At 43.6% G+C, this 25,041-nt stretch overlaps 1 protein-coding gene across 9 annotated transcripts; it reads right to left on the bottom strand.

Annotated features, from left to right (window-relative positions):
• Window positions 1-72: 72 nt before the first annotated feature.
• Window positions 73-24,901, bottom strand: ELMO2 (engulfment and cell motility 2). 9 transcript variants are annotated; one of them, XM_084538070.1, is made up of 26 exons: window positions 24,487-24,901; window positions 23,750-23,828; window positions 23,101-23,256; window positions 18,356-18,482; window positions 18,139-18,236; window positions 17,424-17,549; window positions 17,241-17,281; window positions 16,697-16,769; window positions 16,325-16,375; window positions 15,377-15,558; window positions 12,574-12,673; window positions 12,197-12,348; window positions 9,500-9,578; window positions 8,806-8,841; window positions 5,743-5,793; window positions 5,288-5,410; window positions 4,511-4,645; window positions 4,022-4,126; window positions 3,830-3,938; window positions 3,040-3,176; window positions 2,546-2,709; window positions 2,351-2,463; window positions 1,927-2,034; window positions 1,481-1,563; window positions 1,072-1,149; window positions 73-516 (listed from the first exon to the last, which is right to left on the bottom strand). In XM_084538070.1, exons 6-26 carry the CDS (start codon window positions 17,499-17,501, stop codon window positions 316-318), a joined length of 2,199 nt encoding a protein of 732 aa, XP_084394196.1. In that variant the 5' UTR covers window positions 17,502-17,549; window positions 18,139-18,236; window positions 18,356-18,482; window positions 23,101-23,256; window positions 23,750-23,828; window positions 24,487-24,901; the 3' UTR covers window positions 73-315. The 9 variants fall into 9 exon arrangements, with proteins under 9 accessions (XP_084394196.1, XP_084394197.1, XP_084394201.1 ...); XM_084538071.1 differs by lacking the exon at window positions 18,356-18,482; XM_084538075.1 differs by lacking the exons at window positions 18,139-18,236; window positions 18,356-18,482.
• Window positions 24,902-25,041: the final 140 nt, after the last annotated feature.

Raw genomic sequence — 25,041 nt, 5'->3', positions numbered from 1 at the left:
CGTCACGGCGCGAGGCCGGGCCGGAGCTCAACGGCCCCAGGGCGCGGCGGCGGAAGGAGGGAGGCGCGGGGAGGCAGGGCCGTGCTGCTGGTTATTATTGGGACGCGTACAAAAGGCGCGCGGGCGCGAGGCAGCCGCGCAGCCCGCCCCGCCGCGGGCCGGCGGCTCTGCCGCGGAGGGAAGGGCTGCGGGCCGGGCGGGCAGCGGGGCGCCCTCAGGCGGCTGCGGCCGCCTCGGCTCAGGCGCCGCGCGGGGAGCCGTAGCGCCAGGCGCCCGCCGCGGGCCCGGGCCGGCCCGGCGCGGGCGGAGTCCCCGTCAGCCGTAGTGGTACACGAAGTCGTAGCTGCTCGGCTCCTTGGGGATGGGTGGCGGTGCTTCGGGGATCTGGATGTTCTCCAAGTCCAGGAGCCTCAGCTTCATTTCCATGCTCAGCAACGTGTCCAGGTCACTCTTAGTTAGCTCACTGGACATGTCCTTCCCCAGGAGAGCGTTAAGCCCATCGATCCAGATACAGTACTGTAGAGAAGAAGGGTAACTGACACCTCCACGCATAAGCGACACATACTCCTGATACAGCTCCAGAATAGGTAACGTAGGAGGGGGTTAATCAAGGGGGCAGGGAAAAAAGGGGGGGGAGCAGACATGGACCATGTAAATTAAAAACTGAGAGGTAAGCATGAGCTTATGGCTCCAGCAAGAGGGGCAAGAGTTGTGATTGTGGTGTAACAGCAGAGAAAGCAAATCCATTTTAGGAGTCGGCATCTTATAGAACAGTAAAGAAGGAACAACTGACCAGAAAGAAAGAACTTATCATCATGCCTCTGAAAAGCAACCAATCCTTCTCAATTTCCTAAAGTAAAGTAGACTTCATTATTTTTTTTCTATTCCTTCACTCCCCAGGGCAGTGGTCACAGCATCAAGTCTGACAGCATTCAAGTGTTTGGACCACAATTAGAAATACGGTTTGATTTCTGGGTGGTCCTGAGGGGAGCTAGGAGTTGGACTCGATACGTGTTGGTCCCTTCCAACTTGGGAGATTCTATGACACATATTAACTATTGTGCTTCTTACCTCATACTTGTTAGGTGCAATGAAGTTCAAGGTCTCATCAGGATCATATAGTATCGAGAAGGCCAATTCTAACACTTCCTGAATGGAAGAGAATTTTTCACTCATTAACTGAACAAAATATCACAGCACCTTCAACCTGCTAACACAAGAGCAGCTGTCTTGCTGCAGCTCAGCGCACTCTCCCATAGTAGTACTTTTAGTCACTGTGGCCTATAGCAAACCCAGACTATGCTCACAGCACCCTGCAATCACAAACTAGAACTAGGAAAAGGCAGAGATATTAGATGGATTTTTTCAAATAATACACCAGGAAGTTGCAATTTGGAAAACTATTTGCTCCTCTTGCTTACTGCCAGTTTTCATCTCTATAACATTAGGTATTATGTATAGGCAAAAACGGAACACTTACCTTGTTCTGTTTCAACGCACTTTTCTCCTTCATGTGTGGACAGTCCTTCCCTGTGACAATGGCTTTGATGTCTGCAACTGGAACTAACAATAAAAAAGTAAAACTTGCACAAAGGAAATCATAACCAGGAAGGGACAGAATTTTGTCTTTGCAGCTGTGCATTTTTCCTGCTTTTGTAGTTCATTACTGCAGTTTTCCAAAATATGTTACTCATAGCACATCCCTACAGTTGGCTATCATAAGAAATACCAAGCCTATCATAAGAAATACCAAGCAATTGCCAAGACAAAAAGAGTTTGTGCAAGGATCGAAAACTGATCTTATTGCAGTTACGAGCTTCATCCACATCTCTTCTCTCTCCTTCGAGATGGTACTCAAAACAGCCTCTAGATGGCAGTGCACAGAACAAGACATAGTGGGCTCAGAACATAGTAATTAGGACTTACTTTTTTCCTGCAGTGATTCAAAGGTCACTTCCCCCTGGGCATTATCTTCCAGATCCCCATAGTGTAACACCTTGTGATTCAGAGCCAGGCGACAATACCAAAATCTTTCTGGAAAACATAGAAAGTAGTCTAAACTGAGCAAGATTATTCACACAAGATCTTACAGCCAATATGTTGTTACGGTCTCCCCAACCCAACCCCTCTACTCCAATTCCTCAGCATTACTTCCTGTTCATAAGGGGATAGCTGTATTCTTAGAAATTAACTTCTGTTCCATCCCAAACTATTGTCTGGTACAGGTAATCAGGTAAGACCAGGTAACCAGCTTCCCTTTCCAGCAACATTACTCCCAGGTTAATCTGTTAGGTATTATTTGCCTACATTTCTTCACATGAAGAGATGCAGTAGACATTTATCATCTTACCTTGCCTTCTGCGATTTCCAATTTTTCGGAAACTACTTCCCTCACAGAGCCTGTTCAAGCGCTGTTGTTTTATCAGCTCCAAGATCTCAGGCTGGATTTTCTCTCTGAGCTCCCTGGTGATCAAATATGGAAAACTAAGCAGGAACTAGAGATAACAGCAAGCATAGAAGGCAATTGTTTTTGTTAGGCACTTACACAATAGGTGGTGACTGGAAGTCATCCTGGCTCATCCTCTCAGACTGGCGTAGTCGCAGAATCTCAGAATAGCTTAGGCTGCGCAGTTTGCTCTTGAACTGGTCCAAAGAGTTGGGTTTGGATGGGAGAGCCCGTGTGATCTGTTCCCTCACAACCTGCATAACCTAAAGTGTTTGGTCAGGGTGAAAAGCAAGTCACATTCTTGCTGTTTAACAGCAGCAGAGAACCAGGGCAGAGTTCAGTGTCATCAAAGAACAGACATAAAATAACCATGGCCAGGAGTGTCAATATATCGGTGGCTTTGAAGATCCAGACGAACAAAGGATGATCTCGGGTCATACCAAATAAAAGTTTGGACAATCCTCCCTTACAGCCCACATCAATGCCCTGGCATACCCTTCTCTTTAACCAAACGTATTTGTCACTCAACCAAGGCAGAGCAAACACACTGTTCTGCAAAAGATTATACAAAAAACTGCTCTCCTCACTCTGACCTTATTAAAATCTTCTGCTGTCGCCCTCATTTCTTTCCAGGTCTTGTTCAACAGCTGGATGCAGATGGCAAACAGCTCCTCAAATGCACGGTCATGGGTGAAAAACATGGGGTGATAGTCATTCCGGCCTTCATTGGCTTCAGGAATAAACAGAAACCACAACCATGTGAACGTACAGCACACAAACTACTAAGAGCATCTAAAATCCACACAAACTACTAAGAGCATCTAAAATTCACTACAGTGACAAGAAGCCAATGGTGTACAACAGTACTTACTCAAAAGAGATGAAGACAGTTCAGTGCTTTGTCTCCCCATAGACAGTCCCTGTTGGGAATGGCAACTAGCCCCACACTTCTTCATACAAGCTTCTGTGACTAATGTCCCCTTTTCGGACTAGTCCCCCCAATGACTGCTTGCAGTTTTTACTGTTTTTCCTCTGACAAAATTTCTTCCAGTTGCTAACAGTCTCCAAATACTTTGAGACGGTCTGAGCTACTAAACATAAGTTTATGATGGTTTCTAGAATGGTTTTTATATAGTGCCCTGCTAAAGCCTTCCACTTCTGTCAGAATTTAAGGAGAACTAGAGTCCACACAACAAAATTTCTTATTTAACTTCAATACTGGTATTATTATGGGGACACTTATAATGCAATTCCAAGCTGCCACTGCCCTAACAAGGCAGAAATGAGATCAACGTATAAATGCTTGTGAATCTTGGTCAGCCTGTAAGTTACCCCAGCAAGCCTCAGCCCAGCAACTCAGGAAGATGAGGTAATGTTACTTACGGAGTTCTCCAACTTGCAGAATCTCACAAAGCATCCTGGTAAGCTCAATGGCACTGCGTCCAAAGGGACACTCATGCTTATCTTCTCGACTGCTGTTCTCCAGAACAATCTGCAGAAGGAGGATGCAACAAACAGTGAGCCAGAAGAGTTGCCAAGGTGTTTGTATCTGTACAGAACAGCAGTTTCATTTACCCGGATATAGGTGTCTTGATGAAATTTGGCCAAGTACAGCATGTTATCCAATGCCAGCATCCCTGGAGGAGTCTGAGTAAAATCCATGGCTGGATTGATGTGATTCTGTGAAAAGAGAGTGCAGAAAGAACCCAAAGAAATTAGCCCAAAGAAATGTTGTAAGAACCTTTCTTGAATTAATTTTACAACAACCTGTCCATCAAGCACTCCTTCACATCTATCCAAGAGGTAACCATGGACATTTGCTGACAATGCTATCTGAACTTCCTAGAAGAGAGGCTGATTCTGAGTTCTTCACAGAATGGGTAAGTAGGTATCTTCAGAGGATGTGCCTAACAAGCCCTGACATTTATCCAAACAGCAAGTTCATAATAATCTTCTCTGGGAGCCTGAGTTTAGCTGAGTTTCTAAAACTCAGGTAACAGAAGCATGGTGAAGCAAACAGCTCTTTCTGTTTCTTTTTCCCCACCACTCTCTCTAAATGCATACAGTGAATCCCAGCATCTTGTAGTCCTTGGTGTACATTGCTTTGCGTTTTTCTGTTCCGCTGCCAGGGATGGTGTTGCTGTCAGATTCTGCATCAAATGCAATTCTTCTCAGCTCAAATATGATGTCTCTCTGTGCCTGAGGGACAGAAGGGAGGGAAACAGTAACACATAAGCAACCAGTAGGGCACTGTTTTCACATAATGCAGTCCCACCTCTCTCTAGAGCTCATGTAGTGAACACAGAGGTGCCAAAGGTCATTAACATTACATTAAACAAGACATTCCACTTCAAAATGGCAAGTATATTGGATAAAACAAAATGTTCGTTTGCATTTTCTTTTAACTGACCCAAGCTTACGTAAAGGCAATTTCTAGGCATTTCATTTAGGTAACGTTACGGTATTTTTCATTCAAGACTTCTATGCATATAAGAACTAAGTAACGGACACTTTAATAAGTGCCTGGCTTCCCTGCATATTGCAAGGCAAAGTATCAGATAAAAGCAAATGCCCTCAATAGAGGCAGAGGAATCAGTTTGACAGCTGGCATCACAGAGATCAAGAAAGGAATACATGGCTTGCAGCAACCACTTATAACTAGAAAAGCCCCATCACATACAGCAGGTTAGTCATGAGCATACCGGAACCTCAAAGACCACAATGTGAGTAGTTTCAAAACTATATGCAAAGTCTATACAAACTCCATAGAGCAAAGCATCTTAGGAATAAGTCCCCTTATAGCTTCTATTCTATCAACTCTTACTCAGCTCTAATAGTGACCTGATCATTGGGATCCATCTTGGTCATCATTCTCTCTTCCAGGAGATTAAAAGTCAGAACCTGTAGCACATACAGCTGATGTGCCATTTCTGTTTTAATTGGGCGGTTTCCTCTGATCACATGCTGCAAAATAAAGGATAGGGTAGGAATGAAAATAATACAGACCGACACTGAGGTGTTAGCTGCAAGCACATGGCAGGTTGCATGTATATCTCTGTACAGGACGATTCAACTGTTTAACTTCCATATTTCATCAGAAGCATAGCATTAATGCTCTCTAACAGCAGGAAGAAGCATGCTGATTAACTCTCTTTTGAACAAGTGACTCCAATTTCACCTTTGAAAGAGTCACTTTTCTGGAAATGCCCTGAGGGCAGCAGAATTTACACTCTGCACAAGTGACACTTCTATTGAGAAAACATTAGTAAATACTCTGCCATTTTGGACATACTCACGTTCAAGATTATAGACCTCAGGTGCTTCTGGGCAAATGCATTAGCCATTTCCTGTTGGGGATTTAAAGTTGAAACAAAAATGAGTGAAATATAAGAAGTCCACATCATATAGAAAAGAGAAAAAGATTGATACCTATGAATTGGAGACAGCACTGACAAAGTGCTTTCACCACAGATTGTCAATTTAGCATGGGGTCTCACCACAAAGCAAGCATTAAGTTGGGATGCTAGGGTCTTCTTTACTATGGCCCAACTCATGGATGAGCCTACAAGCATCATTAATATGAAGGAAGGCTCTAAGGTAACCCAAGAACAGAAGAAAATTTAGCTTAAGACTGGACATCTAATGATACTTCAGCATCAGGACATATGGCTGCAGGGAGTATACTATGGGCTGCCCAGAGAATCTGTGATCTATAAAAGGTTCCTTCAATTAGTGTTTTGCAGCTTTCTATAGCTAGATTTTATATTCTATTTCTATACCCAAGAGAACAAGGACTGGAGGACACAGTGTGCAGTTCTCATCTATCTCAAAACCCTCCCACTGAAATGTATATTTCCTTTTGTCTCAGTTCCTAAAGAGCTGTTTAGAAATCAGTTTAAAGACAATGTTCAAAACCGCTCCAGCATACAAAAAAAAAAAAAAAAAAAAAGGGGTGGGAGGCGTAGATGAATTTCATGCTTAAAGAAAACCTTCCAGTTACCCATTTATTATATGGCTTTCTTCCCCAGAAGAGGAGGGTTTCCCAACCATCAAGTTGTGATGTCAAACAGATGCAAATATCTGCTGCTAGCTTTCAATTCTGGGACTAATTGCACATGCACTTGCAAAAACCTATGCAGTTGGACTTCCCTTGTGAAGATGCACCTTTTGAAATACCAGCAATCTCATTACACCTGCAAGGTGAGCAGCGCAAGCGCTGATGTCAAGATGGAACATTATCTTAAGGTTGCTGTTATAAGCAACATCTTTGGGTAAGAAAAATCTGTTGGGTGATATGTCATCTGGAAGAAGTCCAAAAGAACTGTCAGTTCCAGATCTCTTCACAGTCCCATGCAGCACAGATTGAGAATTGGAAACAGATGTGCAGTCTTAGTCAATTCCATTCAATCAGCAGCACATTCTGAGCAACCCAAGACAGTTCCAACTGCTCACATCAACCCTGCTCTTCACAGGTTACATAAGGAGTATGGTTAAAATATGTATATTGACCTCATTCTGAGTCCCTATGATCTTTTTTGCTCCAAGAAGAAAACTTTGAAAAGAAGAGTGCTCTATGCTGACTTACAGTCAAGCCACAGTGGCTGCCAAGTTAAGTGACACTCATGTTACAACCAAAATGAGTCAGTGCTTGGGTGGAAGATATCTAAGAAGCATCTAAACGAAGTAGGAAGTGATTTCAGATTGCCTTCCAAGTCATTATTTTTAACTATGACTGATAGGAAACATTACTCTAATAGAGTAATGCCTGTTGTTAGAATTGTTCATGCATGCAACACAATTCTTACCGTAAAGGAATTAGTTTGCACATGAGACCAAGTAACAGGTGACTGAAGCACAAACAGTGGGAAGGATGAAGACAATTAAATGATTCTGAATAGCATAGTAAGAAGCATGAGGGGACACACAGCCTAACCACTGCCAAAGGATCTATTTTTAGCAGAGTCCAATAATAACCATTTGCTGCCTAACAGGGTCATGGAAACACAAAATCTTATAGGTTGGAAGGGGCCTATTGAGGTCATCTATTCCAATCCCCTGGTTCAAGCAACGTCAGCTCAAGATCAAGTTGCTCAGAAGAGTGTCTAGTCATGTTTTCAGTATCTCCACTGACAGAGACTACACAACTTCTCTGGGTAATATGTGCTGGTGTTTGACTACCCCCATATTAAGACTGCTTTCCCTTGTGCTCAGGGGGGAATTTCCTGGGTTTTAAACTTTGACTATTGCCTCTTGTCCCGTCAATAAGCACTAATGAGAAGAGTCAGGCTCCCTCTTCTTTATTCCCTTCCATCTGATATATGTACACTTTCGTAAGATCCCCTCAGGCTTTCTCTTCTTTAGGCTGAACAATACTAGGTCTGTCAGCCTCTATATGAAAGATGTTCTCCTCATGTAATAGTCTTCATTGCCCTGTGTTACCATGTGGATTGTGTTCAAGGGAGGAAAATAAAAAGAAAAAGAAAAAAAAGATTCCTTAGAATTTTGTTTGCTATGAAGTTCATTATCTGAGCCAAATAACTAACAGAGGAGTAGTATGCTCTTCCTCATTTTCATGTGTTAAACATATCGTTTAATTTTGGATATTATGTAAAGTTTACTGAGGCTATTGTTTCCCTCCCGATGGCACTCATCTTCGGCAAAATTAAAGCATTCTCTATGCCACCCAGAAAACCTAAGAAATACACCAGAACTTCAAGATACAGAGGGTCTCAAATCAACCTATTAATGAGAGTGGTGATTCCCTTGGAAATAGTATGAGGCCAAGAAAAAAACCAAAAAAACAACAACAAAAAAGAAACAACCCAAACTTTCTCTTCGTACGACCCCCATTAAGGAGGCCATAGATTAGGCAGAATTTATGCTCTAGCCCCCAGGAAATTTTGTGACTGCTCTGCAGTATATTTTGTGACTGCTCTTCACAGATAAATATCTACCTTCGTAAAGACTCGGGTGGATATGAAACTAACACTAAGGCTAGATTTGTGGGATAGACTCAGGCTTTAAGTTTAAAGAGACAGATATCTACAGAACCGTCTCCAGTTTTAAAATTGGTGCATGTGATTAGTCTTATTGTATCAGTTTCCAAAGTAAAAGCAAGCCTTTCATGATCATCTTTAGTATTCTGTGCACACAAAAGGTCATTCAATTTTCTCTTGCCACTGTTTCTTCTTCCCTCAAAGTCTGAGTCCATTCCCAGGAGTCCTCCCATTCTTTTCCCTAGGCTCATCCACTATCTGAAGCTTTTATGCATGGTCTCTATGATGCAAGGAGGCATAATTGGAGAAAAGCTATCATGCCTACAGTTCCACGTGACCAGCCCCCAGCCTCGAGTTACTTACAGTGATGGGCAGGTCTAGAGGGTTAAGCAGCTTGTCCTGCTGGCAGAAAGCAAAAAAGGCACAAAGAGAAGCAGACAGGATTTAGCTCAGAGTTGAGTCCAGGAAAAAAAAAAAAAAAAAAAAAAAAAAAAGACACAAACAGGGCACTAGAGAAGGAAGGCTTAACACAGAAAAGCTACACAATACAGACATATGCACATCTTGCATGTAGCTGAGATGTCAGGGGTTTCCTCAGAGCAGGTGTTTCATTTCTCACATTTGCCAGCAGGAATATCCCCATATAACTTAAGTGTTTTTTTGGTTGGTTGGTTGGTTTTGGTTAAGTAAAGCACCTAGAACACCAAGGACACTACTCACAGCCTCCCTCTTCCTTCATCTTCCATAAAGAATTCAGTTTCTTCAAGAAGTTTCCATGCTGCATAGATTTATTTTATTTTTTTTCTGTCTCAAGGCCTTTCAAATCCCTTTCTGAGCATCTCCTAAACAAAGATGTGCAGCCTGAGAACACATTATTAATAGGATAGCATTTTTTACCCCTGTGCTGCTACACTGAAATAGCTGTTTAAGTGCTTGGCAAGGTTTGAGGCCTGCCTTGCCCAGACAATTCAATTTCTGAGGCATAAAGGTAAACCATGAAGTATGAAGTAAGCTAGAAACCATCATTCAGGTTTAATGTCAGTAAGCAGCTACAAACCTGTCTCTTGTCCTCAGGTGCCTTCAGAAAGAGGGCATTAATCAGGGCAATGGCATATGTCTGGATCTCTTGGTTTGAGCTGCAGAAACAGTAATGGGAAGCTCATAAGAAGAGAACGTGCAGATAGAAAACTATGGCTTGCTGCTTTACTTTCATGTAAAAACATTTACTGCAGCTCTCTTGCACTTCAGTGGACAGGCAGGATTCAGGTAATCTACTTTTATGTCATCCAACCTTTCATGAGAACTAAGGACGCTCAGGGGAGACCTTACTGCTGTCTACAACTACCTGAAAGGAAGTAGTGAGGATGAGTGTTGGCCTCTTGCAGATAACCAGCGAGAGGACTGGAGGAAATGGCCTCAATTTGTGCCAGGGAAGGTTTAAGTCGGAAATTAGGAGACATTTCTTCTTAGAAAGAGCAGTCAAACATTGGAACAGGTTGCCCAGGGAGGTGGTGGAGTCACTGTCCCTGGGGGAGTTTAAGGGAAGGTTGGACATGGTGCTTAGGGACATGGTTTACTGGGTGGTGATGGTGGTCGGGGGATGGTTGGACCAGATGATGTTGGAGATCTTTCCGAACCTTAATGATTCTATGATTATAAAATCTGACAGAAATTGTCAACTGAATGGAATAATTTAGTTGGAAGAGACCTACAAAGATCATCAAGCCCAACTGCCCGACCACTTCAGGGCTAACCAAAAGTTGAAGCATATTATTATGGTCATTATCCAAATACCTCTCGAACACTGACAAGCACAGGGCAAACACCTCGCTGGGAAGCCTGTTCCAGTGTCTGGCCACACTCACAGTAAAGATTTTTTTCCCCAATGTCTAGATAGCTCCATTATTCAAAAGATCGTGCAAACTGCAGCCCAGCAGATCTCAGTGTCTAGCAATACCACAGTTAATTTTCTCTGCTGAAATTATCTCTTTAAAACCTAGCTATACTGCAGTCTATTATATAGCTACAGCTATAAACTTAAGTGAAGCATGTCATTTTTCTCACTGTGTTGATAGAAGCCACTGAACACTTTCATCTCTGCCAATGTAACTGACGTAGAAGCATGCCTCTATTTATGGCATTGCCCTCCAACCTCATGTCACGGGCCCAACCCATGCCATTTTCTTATTGTCACCGAAGAGCCTCTTGAGGTAAAGGTTGCTTAGTCCCCTCCCAAACCATGCACAGCATGTGGTTTCACTTGTAATGTTTTCAGTAAGTTTCTGAGTGCTGATCACACTGTTTTTCACCCCCATCTTGATTCAAGATTCTCGTTCAAATTCAGTTTTGTTTTCAATTTTCTATGACTCCTGGGAGAGTTCTGCAGAACTTCAAGATCTTTTGATTAACACAGGTCCAGTACATCACCTAAACAAATACACACACACGTGCTTTTTATAAAACTTCTAAAGCTAAAACATCTTTTAGCTTAAATACTTATTTTCCCACTTTGGCATTTATCCATGGTATATCTGTGGATAACAACTATATTGTCTTTTCTACTGTTCCCTCCAAGTCTTCCTCATTCTGATCAATCTGCCGTATTTCAAATGAACGTTCTTGCATCATTCTAGGTTTACCCTGGGCCTCCAAGATCTGCAGGTCTCTGAAATGTCACTTCACCTGTTCTACCCGCCTTTCTGGGGCTTGCTTTCACCACACTGTTTGCTTTTTAACATAGCAAAACAATTTTTTAATTAAGTTTTCCTCTTCTAACTCATCCCTTTCAGACTTACTTCCACGGACCTGTTCTTCCAGAATCTATCCTCTGTTAAGTATTCTTCCCTATTCATACTCTTGCCAAACAAGCACTGCAAATTCTGACTCACTCTGCAGCCTCTTTCCACAGTACTTCACACACAGAAACTATCTTCAGCAACTTACTTAAAAATAATACTTCCCTAAGCTTCTGCATCTACTCATCTGCCACCTTCGCCCATGTTTAAACTGTGTCTACTAGAATCAAAGAGTTAATCATCTGTTTTTCATCCCACATATCAAGGAAGAGAACAATGGCTTTTCTTGCTTTCTTCCCTCCTTCTCTTCTCCTCTTTCTAAATCATCTGTTTCTGACCAAGGAATATACAGCTTTTATGGTTGTTTATCTAGTTCAGTTCTACTCTTCCATAAAAAGAGAAACATGCACTTGTAAGCGATCTAAGTAGTTTGTTTTCTCAAACCTTTTGACTTGGAAAATGCAGAAAACTCCATTTGTGAATATAATTAATAACTCTTAATCAAGGAACTGTATTTTAACTAAACTGTAGTGCAAACTATGTGTCACCTGTGGGCATAAAATGCTCACGCATTTGACCTTAGTTAACAAACAGAAAACCTGAAGAAGTTCTCACAAACACTTCGTTCTGCAAGGAGTATGCTATTTCAGCTTTATAATTTCTGTTTTAGTAAAACATACTGAGGGGTTTGTTCTAACACTGAACATACCTTTGCTGCTGTTTAGGCAGAATATCTTTAAGACATACTCACAACCTTAAGTGCTTACAGATCACATTTTTCTAGGACCATCTCTTGTTTTTTCCCCATTTTAAATATTAGAACTCTTCAAATAAGACATCATATCAGTAATACCTTCAAAATAGCACCTTTATGTATTTAAAACATAAAAGGACATATTTTCAAATTAAGAGATTCATAAAATTGATTTAAATCACACCACTGTTTGGTGGACACTCACACTTGCAGATGAGAAATGAGCTGCCCCACGGTGATCTCTTCTGCTATCTTCTGATACAGAGTCTGACTGTTCAACACCATGCTTTCTAGAATGGCTAGGGATCGTTGGAGTATGGAGACATCTACCATAGGCTGACTCACATACCCTGCAATCTAAAACCAGATGAACCATTAGGTCAACATATGCCCATCCAGGAAATCTTGTGCTGAATGAGACAAGCTGAGAGAAATATGGTTCAGAAAGCTGGGCTAAAATTGTAAGATTTTACTGGGCTCTCAATCATTACTCAGCTTCTCACAGTCACCATGTAGGTATTGGATGCTTCATTAAAGCTCAAAATAAAATAGTATGCACTGACCCCCTTGACCCAAACTTACCTGTTTAATGAAGGTTATTGAAACCATGTCCCAGGAGACAATACCATGGTCCATGAGCTCCAAGAAGGCAGTCAAGGTGAAAGCCAACATTTCACTGTAACTAAGAAAATGAAGAATGCAGTTACAAGCAAGTTAGTAGTTTGGTAGCAAGGAAGAAGCCTGTCCAAGCTGAATAAGTGAAAAACGCCACCATCTTTTCCTAATACAATAGACTGCAGTTTGTCAGCTTAGGGACCAACAAATTGTTTGCATTTAAGAAGAGAATTTTATTGTTCTGTGTAATCCTATTTTTTTTTTTTTCCTGTTTATAAGCACAAATTAAAACCAGCAACAATAACTCCCTAGTCCCTCCACCAAAGACTCACAATCTCCTGGATCAGCACCCAGCCAGTCAAAGGAATAACAGTAGCGATGCAAGAACAGAAGAAAGAATGCTGTGTTTATTCCTGGGTAATACGCAGAATCACTACTCAAATTCAACATTTTCATGGGAGAAAAAGAACAATAAACAACGACAACAAAACACAGGATATCCATTATAGGGACAGACAGTTACAAAAAGACCAACTTGAAAAGCAGAAAACTTCTGAAGATGATCAACTGAAAATTTAAACCATCTGTAAATACTATGTTTTTCAACAGTCATCATATTTGAGCTCCAGAGAAAATTATTGCATAAAAAATGCAGAAGTCTTTGGAAAGGATAAGCCCTTTACAAATGCACAAAAAACAACTAAAGTGTTTTAACACCAGAGGAAAAAAAAAATAAAAAAAACAAGAAAACATGTCATGCTGTAAACAGTGGAACCTGGCTTCAAACAAAACTAAAGCACAGCATGAATTGTGGAAAATTTGATACAAAACCAGAACAGTGAAGGGAAAAAATGACTGTGAGATATGCTGAAAATATTATTTGCTAATAAATCAAAAATAGATGATCAGTAAGTGTAACAACAATAATTTATCAAGACTTTTAAAGTACTTCCAATGAGAGAACAACTGGAGTGGAAAAGCCAAGTAAAATTATTTGCATCAGAGCTCAGCATGAATGTGCTTGGAGAAACCTCAAGAACAAGCCATAAAATATGAAAAACAGATGTACAGGAACAGACAATATTCAAAGAATTCCAAAAGAACTAAGATACACTACTGTCAAACTACAGCAAGGTATTTGGATCAGGAGGGCTGCAAGGAGAAGCTGGGGCTGCTGGGGGGTGCGACTCAGCCAGTCCCAGGCAGCTGTGTGATGAACGTGACACTAACCAAAGCTATGTTGTCAGCAGCACTGGTAGCGCCTCTCTGGAAACAGATGTCACAAAAGGTATTAAAATAACAACAACAAAACAAAACAAAACCTACACTGCATGGCAGCTGCGAGGAGAATGAGAAAAATATGACAGAAATAACTCTGAAGACACCGAGGTCTGTGAAGGAGGGAAAGGAGGTGCTTCAGGCACCAGAGAGCATTCCCCTGTAGCCAATGGAGAAGACCATGGTAATGCTGGTTGTCCCCAGCAGCCCTTGGAAGACCATGACAGAGCAGCTACAACTACTACAGCCCACAGAGGACTGCACACCACGGCAGTGGAGGATGTGTCCTAAAGGAAGGTGCAGCCCATGGAGAGCCCATGCTGGAGCATGCTGCTGGCAGAAACTGTGGCCCATGGGATACCCATGCTGGAGCAGTCTGTTCCCAAAGGACTGCACTCTGAGGAAAAGACCCATGCTGAAGCAGTTCTTGAAGAACTGCAACTCCCAAGTCAAGTCTGTTCTGCCCATGATAGCGATTGGTAACCTGTCTTTCTCTCAACGCACAAGCTTTTTCACCTGATTTTCTCCCCCTGTCCTGTAGGAGAGGGGAGTGAGAGAAGCTTGGTGGGCATCTGGCTGCCAGCCAAGGTTAACCTACCACATAGTGAAGCACAGAAGAAATCAGTAAGACAGGATGAGAACAGTTAAGTTTGACTCTAGACTTCAAAAAAGATTTTTTAGGAGGTGCTTCCATTAACAGTCTCAAAAACAAAACAAAAGCAAACAAAAATAAAATAAAAATACCTGTTAGCAGATGGGGGTTGGTGAAAACAAAGCCCTTTCTTGCATTAATAACTGACTAAAGGACAACAGATAAAAGGGTAGAAATTAAATAGCCAGGTTCCAAAACAATGAAAAGTTACAAACAAATTTCCCAACTAAGAGCCAGTAACAAGTAAACATGAAACTTCCTTCCACATAGTACTACTATAGATGCCAAAAGATGGAAGAAATGCCCAAAAGTTCTTAAGGAGATAAAAATTCTGCTCAGAAAATTCAAAAGTTGGAAACTGTTGAAGATGGAGGAGTTATACTTTCCCTTATACGCATTCCTTAGTTCTTTCCATTTCCTGAGATAAACAGACCTTTGGCCTTTTATGTCAATTCTTCTGATGCAGATGAAAAAGTACCAACCACATATACAAGAGCCAGCAATGTACTTGCTGCTGACTGGAATGTAAATACCGCCAGTTCTAAAGGAATGTTCTTGTGTGCAACTGTATGTGGGTTTTAAAATGGACTACCTTATTCATCTGCAGTCTGCAGCAGAACTGCTCTAAGAGATTATGAGCATAAGAAAGGTAATAAAAGTCTTTTAGTTATTATGAGGTTTACCAAAAGACTAAAAAAAACTGTCTATATTGCTACACCAGCATTTGCTATGAGGTTAGCTGCCTAATGCCACTTCAGAAAGCAAATTAGCCCCCGACTGAGGCCCTGTTTTATTAACTCAACAGCCCTGCTCCAGAGTCCTGGAATACAGTAAACTTACTGGGACAGAAGCTTGGTCCCACTCTCCACAAGCCGTGTCAGCACTGTAATCCCTTCCATGTTGATAAACTCTGTGGCAAAGGTCACATCTGCTGAAAGTTTAGCCAATTCTTTCATGGCATCAAGTCGAGTGTCCATACTGTGTGACTGGATCCTCTCCATCAGCTGGCGAGCTGCCCTAGACTGGGAATATATAAGGATAATGCTTGTTACAGACTGCAGACTGAGTCCTGCCAACATCGGTAACGTTCTGTGAGAAGACTACAGATGGGCAGAACACAGAGAAAAGCTAGAGATACAAGCCATTGACAGAGTAAGTAGCAGGAATGATCACCAAGTTTAAGATGAAATAAGAAAAGGCTGTTCTTGACAACAGTTGCAGAGAGTAATAAATAGCATTTACCCTAATGTGTAAAATAGCATGTTTTTGTTCTTCATGAGATGATTAGAAGTGGATACAGAAATCTGGACTGAAACCATTAAAGAAACATATTTTAAAAAATCTCTCTCATTCAAAGAGAAACACAAGTTCATTTTAGGTACACACATGACATTCTGTAAGATTTCTCAAACACGAATCAATTATGTCCTCTCAACCATCTCTTGTCAAAGTAACTTCTTCCTGTTCTACCCATTCGCAACTAATGACAGTTGCCCAAGAAGGTTTAAGAATTTTCTTAAAAGGAAGCTACAGCAACTAAATAACATAAAATAAACATATTTTTGGGATTTATTTACAGAAAGACCTATACAAAGGCAGAGCATCCAAAAGAAAGATATGCACCACAACCAGGAAGGAAAACAAGAGTATATGCTTCACTGAGCAGAATGGACCACCGTAAAGGTAAGCCCCCAACAATTCTGGGAGAAAAAGGAAGAGATGAGAGGCAAGAAGAGCCTACCATAGTAGGACAGCTACTGAGAAAAAGGGATGTGAGGAAGTGTTTACCGGGGAGACTGCCAGCTGTAGGATTGTTCCATTCTTGATGTCACAGCGAGTCTGAAAGAAAACAGAAACTACAGAAAAATGGGGAAAAGGAACGTAACTGGATCTACAGTGCAGATTTGCACGCACATGGGGTTCCTATACCACACAGCCCTGGTGAACACATTGAATTGGACCACTGGATCCTTGCACCTATAGGCATTCAAAGGGAGAAGTGCAAGGTTCCTCAGCTGAATGACACCATTCAAGTCTGTATTCTGATAGTAGAGACGCTGCCCCTCCAGGATTAGTGACAGTATTGCTCTGTGATATTAGTCCATTTTTTTTTTTTTTATTTGCCTTGAATATCAGCAAATTGCTTTCTCTCAGACTGACCTGCTCTGTGATGTACAGCTGAGGACCATCAGCATATCGTAAGGTGTAGTATTCAGGGTTTGGCAGTGACCACCTGGAAGAGGAAGGATATGTGAGTTTCTTCTTCCTCTCAATTAGGAACAGCAGCTTGATTGCAGGAGGGTGAAAAAACTTCCAAGCAAAGCCTTAGCACAGGAAACTAAGTCTCCCAAAGGGAAAAGAAAGGATATTACTTTTGGGGAGAAGGGGCTTCAAACTAGTCTAAGTCACATTCTGTGGAATTTCTCAAGATGCCTGCACTTGGGCCAATCTTCAGAGATGCCAAGGCTGGGGGCACACACATACACTCAGAAGTGGAATAAAGATGCAAAGCCTCGGTATTCCAGGAGTACGTTTCTTCTGACATACGCCCAGGCCCATTCTGTGGCCAAAACTACAGCAGGCTGCAAGGATAACACTAGCGGCACATTGACAACCATCAGCAGAGACTTTCCACAGTACCCCAGCAAGACTTGTCAGAGGAACAGACTTCCTCCACAAGGGTTCCCAAAGGAACTAGACTTACCCATCACAGACCTCCTTGATGATGGATGCAAGAGGCCTTTTCTAGAAGAGACAGAGAGAGCTCTCAGTAGCCACGTTCCTCTCAACCAGAAAGGAACTATTTCTATGCTTTCCACACTCCAGCGTCAAAGTTGTGGTGCATGGAAGAAACAGACTCCTCCACCACCTGGTTACCGTGTCTCACCTGATCAATTTCCAGCAGCTGAGCATTAGCACCTGGCCACTCAACAGCTACTTTCACAATGTCTGAAGGTGGTGGCATTGCTCCAGACTCCTGCAGATGCCTTTACAACAGCATACAACTCCACACCTGTTAAAAGAAAAGACAGTGAGAACTCTCTGATAATTATTTGAATTGTTACATTGCACCTGACATCAAGTTTCAAAAAGATACAGAAGACCAGCATTATGGTTTGGTGGGCCTCATCAATATGGACAAAACATCCAGTGTACCTGGGACCAAGGCCTCATACTAAAACAGCACATTGTGAAATGTTATGCCTAATGTTATCCCCTAAAGAATATTTCTGAGAGCTTGTTAGGGTACTCATACAAGACTGAGACTAACTCTCTGATTAGCAAAGCCCCGTCTTCCACCCTCTCTCTGCACTGCCAGGTCAGCTTTGAGGACAGTAAAGCAATAGCTCCCTAAACTCAGCTACTATCTATATGTGAGGGAAGGAGCATACAGACCAGGTAGCCTCCCTCCCATGGGCTGGTGATTATTGATACCCTTATCACATTTCTTAAGATACCTTGATCTACTCAGGATACTGAAACAGGCTCCTATGCAGAGTAGTAGTAGTTAGCTTTATTCCTTTCCCTTTCTATAACATCGTCATTTCAAAACACAAATATTCATTACGGAAGAAAAGTTAACATTTGCTCCGGAGGTCTACCTTTCACTCCTTTATCTGCCTTAAGAGCTTGCGTTCAGGGTTTGGTTCCAGACAGCTGTCAGACACGCTTGTTTGTGCTTCATCTGGTAGCTAAGAGGCTGTAAAGAAATGTACTTGTTCAGTTCCTTTTTAACCCTCTCCTAGGCAGAGGGAGTTGCCCTACTGTCTCCCACAAAGCCATGGAGATAAAGTCACATTGGAGAGAGATGACCCTTACCAACAGTTCTCAGGTGCAACAGCTTCACGCTTCCAAACATGAGAACTGACTGGCCGCAGAAGTCCTGTCCTTAAGAACTCTTCCTAAGACTCAATTTCCAGTATATCCAGACAGAGATGATAAGCATCTAAAGTACAATTCCACAGATCCTATGGGAGCTGCTGTTGTGACAACCCAATCCCCCTTTCCCAGAACAGAGGAGAGACGATACAGAGCAGGGACACTGCTTCATGATTAACATATTTGCCTGACTTACTCAATCAACTGGGAAAGAGATGCTAAGACAAAGGTAAAACAGCCACCTTTGGAGTTTTCCTGATGCTAGGCAAACAACTTATAGAAGGGAGTGCAGAGGAGAGACCTTTCCACGGATCAGCAAAGACCAATCTGGCAGAGATACCTGGCCCAGGAAGCTGGTCTACATGACTGTGCTGGGACACAGCACTTCTAAAAAAAATTTGCTGAGTCTGCCACAGAAGGTGTGTATGCCTAGCCCATGCAGGATGTTAGCCTAGAGATCCACAGATGATCTCAATTAACGAAGCTCACATGCCTCTTCCTTCCCTAGCAGAGACTGGTATAACTCCATGGACAGATATGAAAACTCATGCATGCTAATGTTTCTCTGCTTCCATACACACACAACCCCCTGTGACTATCTTCTCACTCCAGTTCAGGAAGCTTCCTAGCCACAGTTTTAAGACAGTGCGCAAGCTGTGACTTTCTCTGTTTCCAAGCCTAGAAAAGGACATTACAGCCTCCTGGTGCAGTCTTCTTAGACGGTCACAACATTACCATCACTCCTACCTGTGGAATTGAGACCGAAGGATGCAAGTTTAGCATTTTTTTTCACAGCACCTCCTGGAAATGCTCAGTGTTACCACTGCAGCTAGCCTTACCCTCAAGTCCCCACTAGATCATAGATACTTGCTTTACAACAAAGGCACTTTCTGGTGAGAATTATTTTCCTATTAAACCAAGCACTGTTTACCACAAGAAACCCTTCTGAAGGTCTCTGCAGTTCCTGCAGGACACAGGAATCTTGAACTCTAAAACTACCTGGGTCCTTAGCCATCCCATAAAGGAGACTGGAAATGACATGGGCACAGGAACACCATCCTCCTCCACTCTTATGACAGCTGGATCTGGTCCACTACCATCCCACCCACTGGAAACTATCTGGCAAACCAAGTTCTAAATTTCATGATATTCTGAAAATGCAGTTTTATCCCTACTCACAGAGATTAATGCAGTCTCACTGCTCCTTCCAACTTTCTCCTTTCTTTTTAGCATCAATCCCAAGAGCTGTTTACATTTTCTTACAACCAGAAAATTATTAAAACTAAACACAATTCATGTGGAAAAGTACCTGTCAAGTTGAACCACTCATAATCCACTCAAGTTAGAATCCACTCAAGTTAGATTCAGCTTTGCCAGTTTCTCAAAATAAAGTCTCCATCCTTTGAGATAAGCAGCACAGGACTAGTTCAGAAAGAGCTTTCAGAAAGAGCTGGCCTTCGAAAAGCAACAGACTCAGTGACCCAATCAGGCTGAACAGGTAGGCATTAATGACAATGACAGAAAAACGTTTAGGATTCTCATCATACAAAATTGCATGTTAGAGTCAACCAGCTGCACAAACAACACCTGGTATTTTGCTTCCTAATAATGACGGGAAGACAACCAAACCATCTACCTCTACAAGATTCTCTCTGGATAAAAAAAATTAACCCTCTTGACAATGGCAGTGTCCCTCAAAGAAGGTACACCAGGTAAAAAACTCTAGCTTGAACAAGTTGAGGTCACACGAAGGAAGACTGCTCAGCTGAGAGCTCAGTTAGATTAGTATTTCAAAGAAGCCTGTGCAGCCCTAGAGGTAGGCTAGTTCACAAACAGGAAGCACTGACTGTATGCTGTCCTTTGTAAACATTGTCTCCAAAGTCTCTCACTCCAGGAGGGAAACATACAAACATTTTACTCTTTGCTAAGAGACATGTTAACATGCAGCAAACACATTCTCAGGATGCTTCTAACCATAAACTCATTTACACATTTACATGAACTCATAAACACAGTTGCTGGTACTATTTTCATACCCATTGCAACCAGTAAATTGGACCCAACTCCTTTCTTCTACACTCATTCTTGAGGCAGATGACCTTCTTTTGTCCAAACTAAATTAAGAATTCAGGGACTGAAAAAGCTCTAAGAACCCAGGACCAGAATAGCCCCTTGCCTCATTGAATAAGCAGAACAAAGCCTGTAGGGATCCGCAGAACAGGAATGCCTTGAACCCAGATATATTTAGAAGACTGCAGCACTGATTATTATGGCTAGTATCCACAGTGAGCCTATGCGATACCCATACCACCTATCCTCACTCTGTTCCTAAGTCAATGTCCAATACCTGCTATTTCTGAGGACATAAAAGGTCTCCCAGGCATGCCATACTACAACTGAGGAGTCCTGATCCTAAAAACATGATTTTCTCTATCATCCAAGTACACTGTAATAAAACAAAGTAGAATCAAGAATGTCTGCTGAAGCAACAAACTGTAGCATTAGCCATTTTGTCTCAGAAATAAATGGATGAACCTAATAAAAAACTATGAATCAATCTTTCTCACTTCCTTTCCCTTGACCTTCCCTCTCCCCCATATTATTCAAACTTTCATATGACTTTTGCAGCAATAGCTGATGAGTTACACTTGTTTAGGGCTAATTCTTTAAGTCCATTATGACAATTACTAGTATACAAGAAGTGACACAGCTCTGTAGAGATTCTCTAGACAAAATACCCAACTTACACGACAGCTCCAGATCTGCAGGACATACAGATTTCTACCAGTGAAGTATAGCAACAGACAGGCAATTCACAAATGATATGCAATTTCCACTCACTGATCTCCATTCTGGAACTAAAGCCTGAAATGACTTAAACCTGAAGGCCTGAAAAATCATAATCACACACTGTCTTCAATAATCAGAACAGCTTGCAATAAGGGAAGAGATAATTACTTCTTCCACAAATGAACTAACTCATGACTAGAAACCATCTAAACACACGCTTGCAGTCCAGAAGGCTAACTGCATCCAGGGCTGCATCAACAGAGGAGTGGCCAGGAATTCGAGGGTGGTGATTGAGAGCTGGGGCTGTTCAGCCTGGAGAAGAGAAAGCTCAGGGGCAACCTTTATGCATCTTTTCAGTATTTCAAGGGGGCTTATAAAAAAGATGGAGAGCAACTTTTTGCTTGGGCAGATAATGACAGGACAAGGGGGAAAGGTTTTAAATTAAAAGAGGGGAGATTTAGATTAGAGGTTAGGAGGAAATCCTTCACTCGGAGGGTGGTGAGGCACTGACACAGGCTGCCCAGAGAAGCTGTGGATGCCCCATCCCTGGAGATGTTCAAGGCCAGGTTGGACAAGGCCCTGAGCAACCTGATCTGGTGGGTGGCACACCCCTACCCATGGGAGGGGGTTGGAACTGGGTGATCTGTAAGGCCCTTTCCAAGCTGAGCCATTCTGTAATTTTATGATTCAGCATTCAGCTTTCAAAGCACTGCAAACGTGAAGAGGCAAGGCTCAAAGATCACCTATTTCCTCCACTATTTACAACGGAATCTGCAACACTCAACTAATATATCCATAATTAATTAGCGTCTGACTAATACCACTTTTCCCTTTAGCCTCTTACAGTACAGTCATAGTCCTTTATTTATACTGCAACTTACATTGCAAGTTGCTACTGAAGACATCCACGTAAGGAATTCAAGTTACAACAATGCCTGTCCCAGAACACAAAGAAATAGTGTTTTATACACCAAAACAAAAATACCCAGATTACTAAACACAGAAGCCTTTACAAATCTTTACAGAATTTATCTATCTTTTCTCTTGTGAAGAACGCAATCATTCAGCAAGAGGAACTGCATATTAAAATAAAAACATCGATGCTCTAAGAAATTCTACACAAAATCTCCTGTTTCACTAGAAGGAGTACTACAGAGGCTACCTCGCAGCTCCTACAGACAACACACTCTACCTGCAGCTCCTTCAGTATCCTTGTTACTGAAAACAGAAACCAAACAAGTTTTAATACACTACTCCAAAAAAGTTTTCAGCTGCATACAAACTCAGAAAATAATTTACCATGATATATTAAGACTGTGTGTGCCCCTAAGTTCTTCCATTAATAAGCACATACTCATAACCAGAAATCCTTATTCCAAACAGCATTCAAGGAACAGCAACCAAAGCGAATAAAACATAGCTTACAGACTATTTCGTTCAACAGCAGTACCATGGAAGAAATACCACAACAGCCTACCAAAGATGAGATGCACACATCAAAATGAATCAGCTAAACAGAAGAACATAGAAAAGTAGGAATTAAAAATCCAAAAAGGTACAAAACACTTCAGACAGTCAGGTCAAACAAACCCTTGAAGGACCTACACAGATAAGTGGCTCAGCAGTATCTGCTTCCCAGAAGAAAGGAGAGAAGAGTAAAGAGTAGATTAAAAAAAAGTGTACTTCAGGCCAGTCTCTTACCAGGAGATGGTCTGACAAGAGTGCTTTGAAAGATTTTACTGTATGTCTGCAGACGTGAGAGGTGACAGATGTTAAGCATTAGAATAGGTATTCTGCAGTGTCCTAGTGACACATCTGACAAAACAACTGTTCAGAAGCTCTGGGGAAGAAGCAGAGGTTGCAATTTTGCGTAATTGTTGTGATCAGTTACTTACTGGTATCTCACAGCACATTCTTTTCAAAAACAGCATGTAAGCAATTCTCACAGTTTTATACTGGGGGAGAGCAGCCAAGCTGAAATCCATCAAAGATGAATTCACTCTGCTTCTGCAGAGTGAGGTCCTTCATACAAATCAGTGGTGTAGGGGTAGCTGCAAGGCAAGGAGAAGTCAGCAGAGCCACTCATAACACACTATTCAAGAGACTTCTGAGAAGCTGCAAGCTAAAACAAGTGGAGTATTTTAAACAGACTTTCCCTATTCACAAACTCAATCTTTTCATTACAGATAGAGAACAAAGCGCGCTGCACACAGAATAGAAATGAGGAGGATGAAAGAACATTCAATGAAAAAGAAAAGCTGCCTGGTAGAATCCACCAGTTAACCAGTGAATAGCTGCAGCTTCTGAATCCTGTAGATGCAAAAAGACATCCTAGTCAGTTCTCAGCAAGTCTCCAGATGGTGGTACCAACAGGCCAAACGTGAGGTGGAAGTGACATTAGCAGAGTGACCAACTGGACAAGCAAGCAGAGAAGATAGCTTCCTTGACCAAGCAGCAGGAGAGGGCAGCAGACAGCAAAGTCCGACCTGAGAACTACATACAATCTTATAGGTTATTTCATTTAAAAGGCAAAGACAAACGTACTCCACTAGAGAAGCCAATGAACCAGGTGGCTCAGATCCGATGCCTCTGGGGTCTAAAGTTGCCCACGGCTGTGCTTTGGCTGTAAAAAACAAACAAACAAAACACTAAACTAAAAACGGTCTATGACACTAGACCCAGTCTAACACAGTCGGACACATCTGCTAGGAAACACAGAAACAAATGGTAACAGACAAAAGGAAATAACTGTTTTTTTATTATTTTTAATCATGCAAGTGAGTTGCAAGAAGGCTGCAAGGCCAGGCAGCAAAACCCGGATCTTGGGCCTAAGCCCCCTCTCAGAAGCGGGCTATTTCTCCAGATGAGCCGCTCTCCCTTCTGTATTTCGGGCCCGCTCAGCTGCCGGGAACCGCGAGCAGCGCCCTTCTCACGCGGCTTCTCGGCCCGCGGGCTGGAGGCAGCCGGGCGAGCACGAAGGCCCGGTCGCGGCCCCTCCCCGGCCTCACCAAGAGCCAGGGCGGCGCGGCCCCTCGCGGCTCCAGCGCACCGGCCCCTCCGGCGGAGGGCGCGGGGCGGGCCCGGCAGCGCTGCGGCGGCCACCACCAGGCCGGAACCTCGCGGCGGGGCCGCCGGCTGGAAGGACCGCGGGCGGGCCCCGCAGGGCCGAGAGGAAGCAACGGCAGCGACCGCGAGCAGCCGCCGCCCCGGGCCAGCTCCCGCCCCCGCATCCGCTCCCGCTCCCGCTCCCACTCTCGCCCCCGCCCGCGCCCCGCGCTCACCCGGCCCCGCCGCGGCCGCTGCGCGCTCCGGCCGCCCGGCAGCTCCGGCCGCCCCGCCGAGGCGCTGCAGGCCACTGGCGCCGTCGGCTGTCACTCAGCCGCCTTCACCGCCCATTGGCGGCGCGCCCACTGACGTCACGCGCCCGCAGCGCGCTGCCATGGAGACCGCGGCCGGCGCCGCCCCGCCCCGCCGGGTCCAGCCGCCCCGGCGGTCGCTGCGCGGCCCCTGCGGCCACCGCCCCCGGGCGGGCTGCCCGCGCTACGGGGACCGAGTCGCCCCGGGCCCCTCCGCCCTCCCGGCACCGCGCGGGACAGTTCGCATCGGCTGCTCGGGCCAACGATGCCGGTCTCCGGGACCGGCTCCAGCGGAGCAGCCTCCCCGTGGCCGTGCCGGCCGCAGGGCTGGCAGGGAATGTCCGGGGGGGAGCCACGGCCGAGCGCGGCCCCGCCCGCCAGGAGCGGCGCACGCCCCGTCAACGCCCCGCGCCCACCCAGCAGGCGAGGCCCGCCGGCCCCGCCCCCGCCGCCGGCGGAAACGCGTCCGTCGCGCGGCGG

Source organism: Aythya ferina (assembly GCF_964211825.1).
Source record: "Aythya ferina genome assembly, chromosome: 16".
Classification (NCBI taxonomy): Eukaryota; Metazoa; Chordata; class Aves; order Anseriformes; family Anatidae; genus Aythya; species Aythya ferina.
This window is presented reverse-complemented; position numbering and strand designations above follow the sequence as displayed.

What these genes read in the sequence shown, in the direction of transcription:
- ELMO2 (XM_084538070.1), bottom strand. Translation starts at nt 17,501, where the DNA reads ATGCCACCACCTTCAGACATTGTGAAAGTAGCTGTTGAGTGGCCAGGT. An exon ending in ATCAAGGAGGTCTGTGATGG is followed by an intron (nt 16,770 to 17,240) that starts GTAAGTCTAGTT and finishes TTCCTCTTCCAG; the next exon opens with GTGGTCACTGCCAAACCCTG. An exon ending in CACCTGAGGACAAGAGACAG is followed by an intron (nt 8,842 to 9,499) that starts GTTTGTAGCTGC and finishes TTCTGCCAGCAG; the next exon opens with GACAAGCTGCTTAACCCTCT.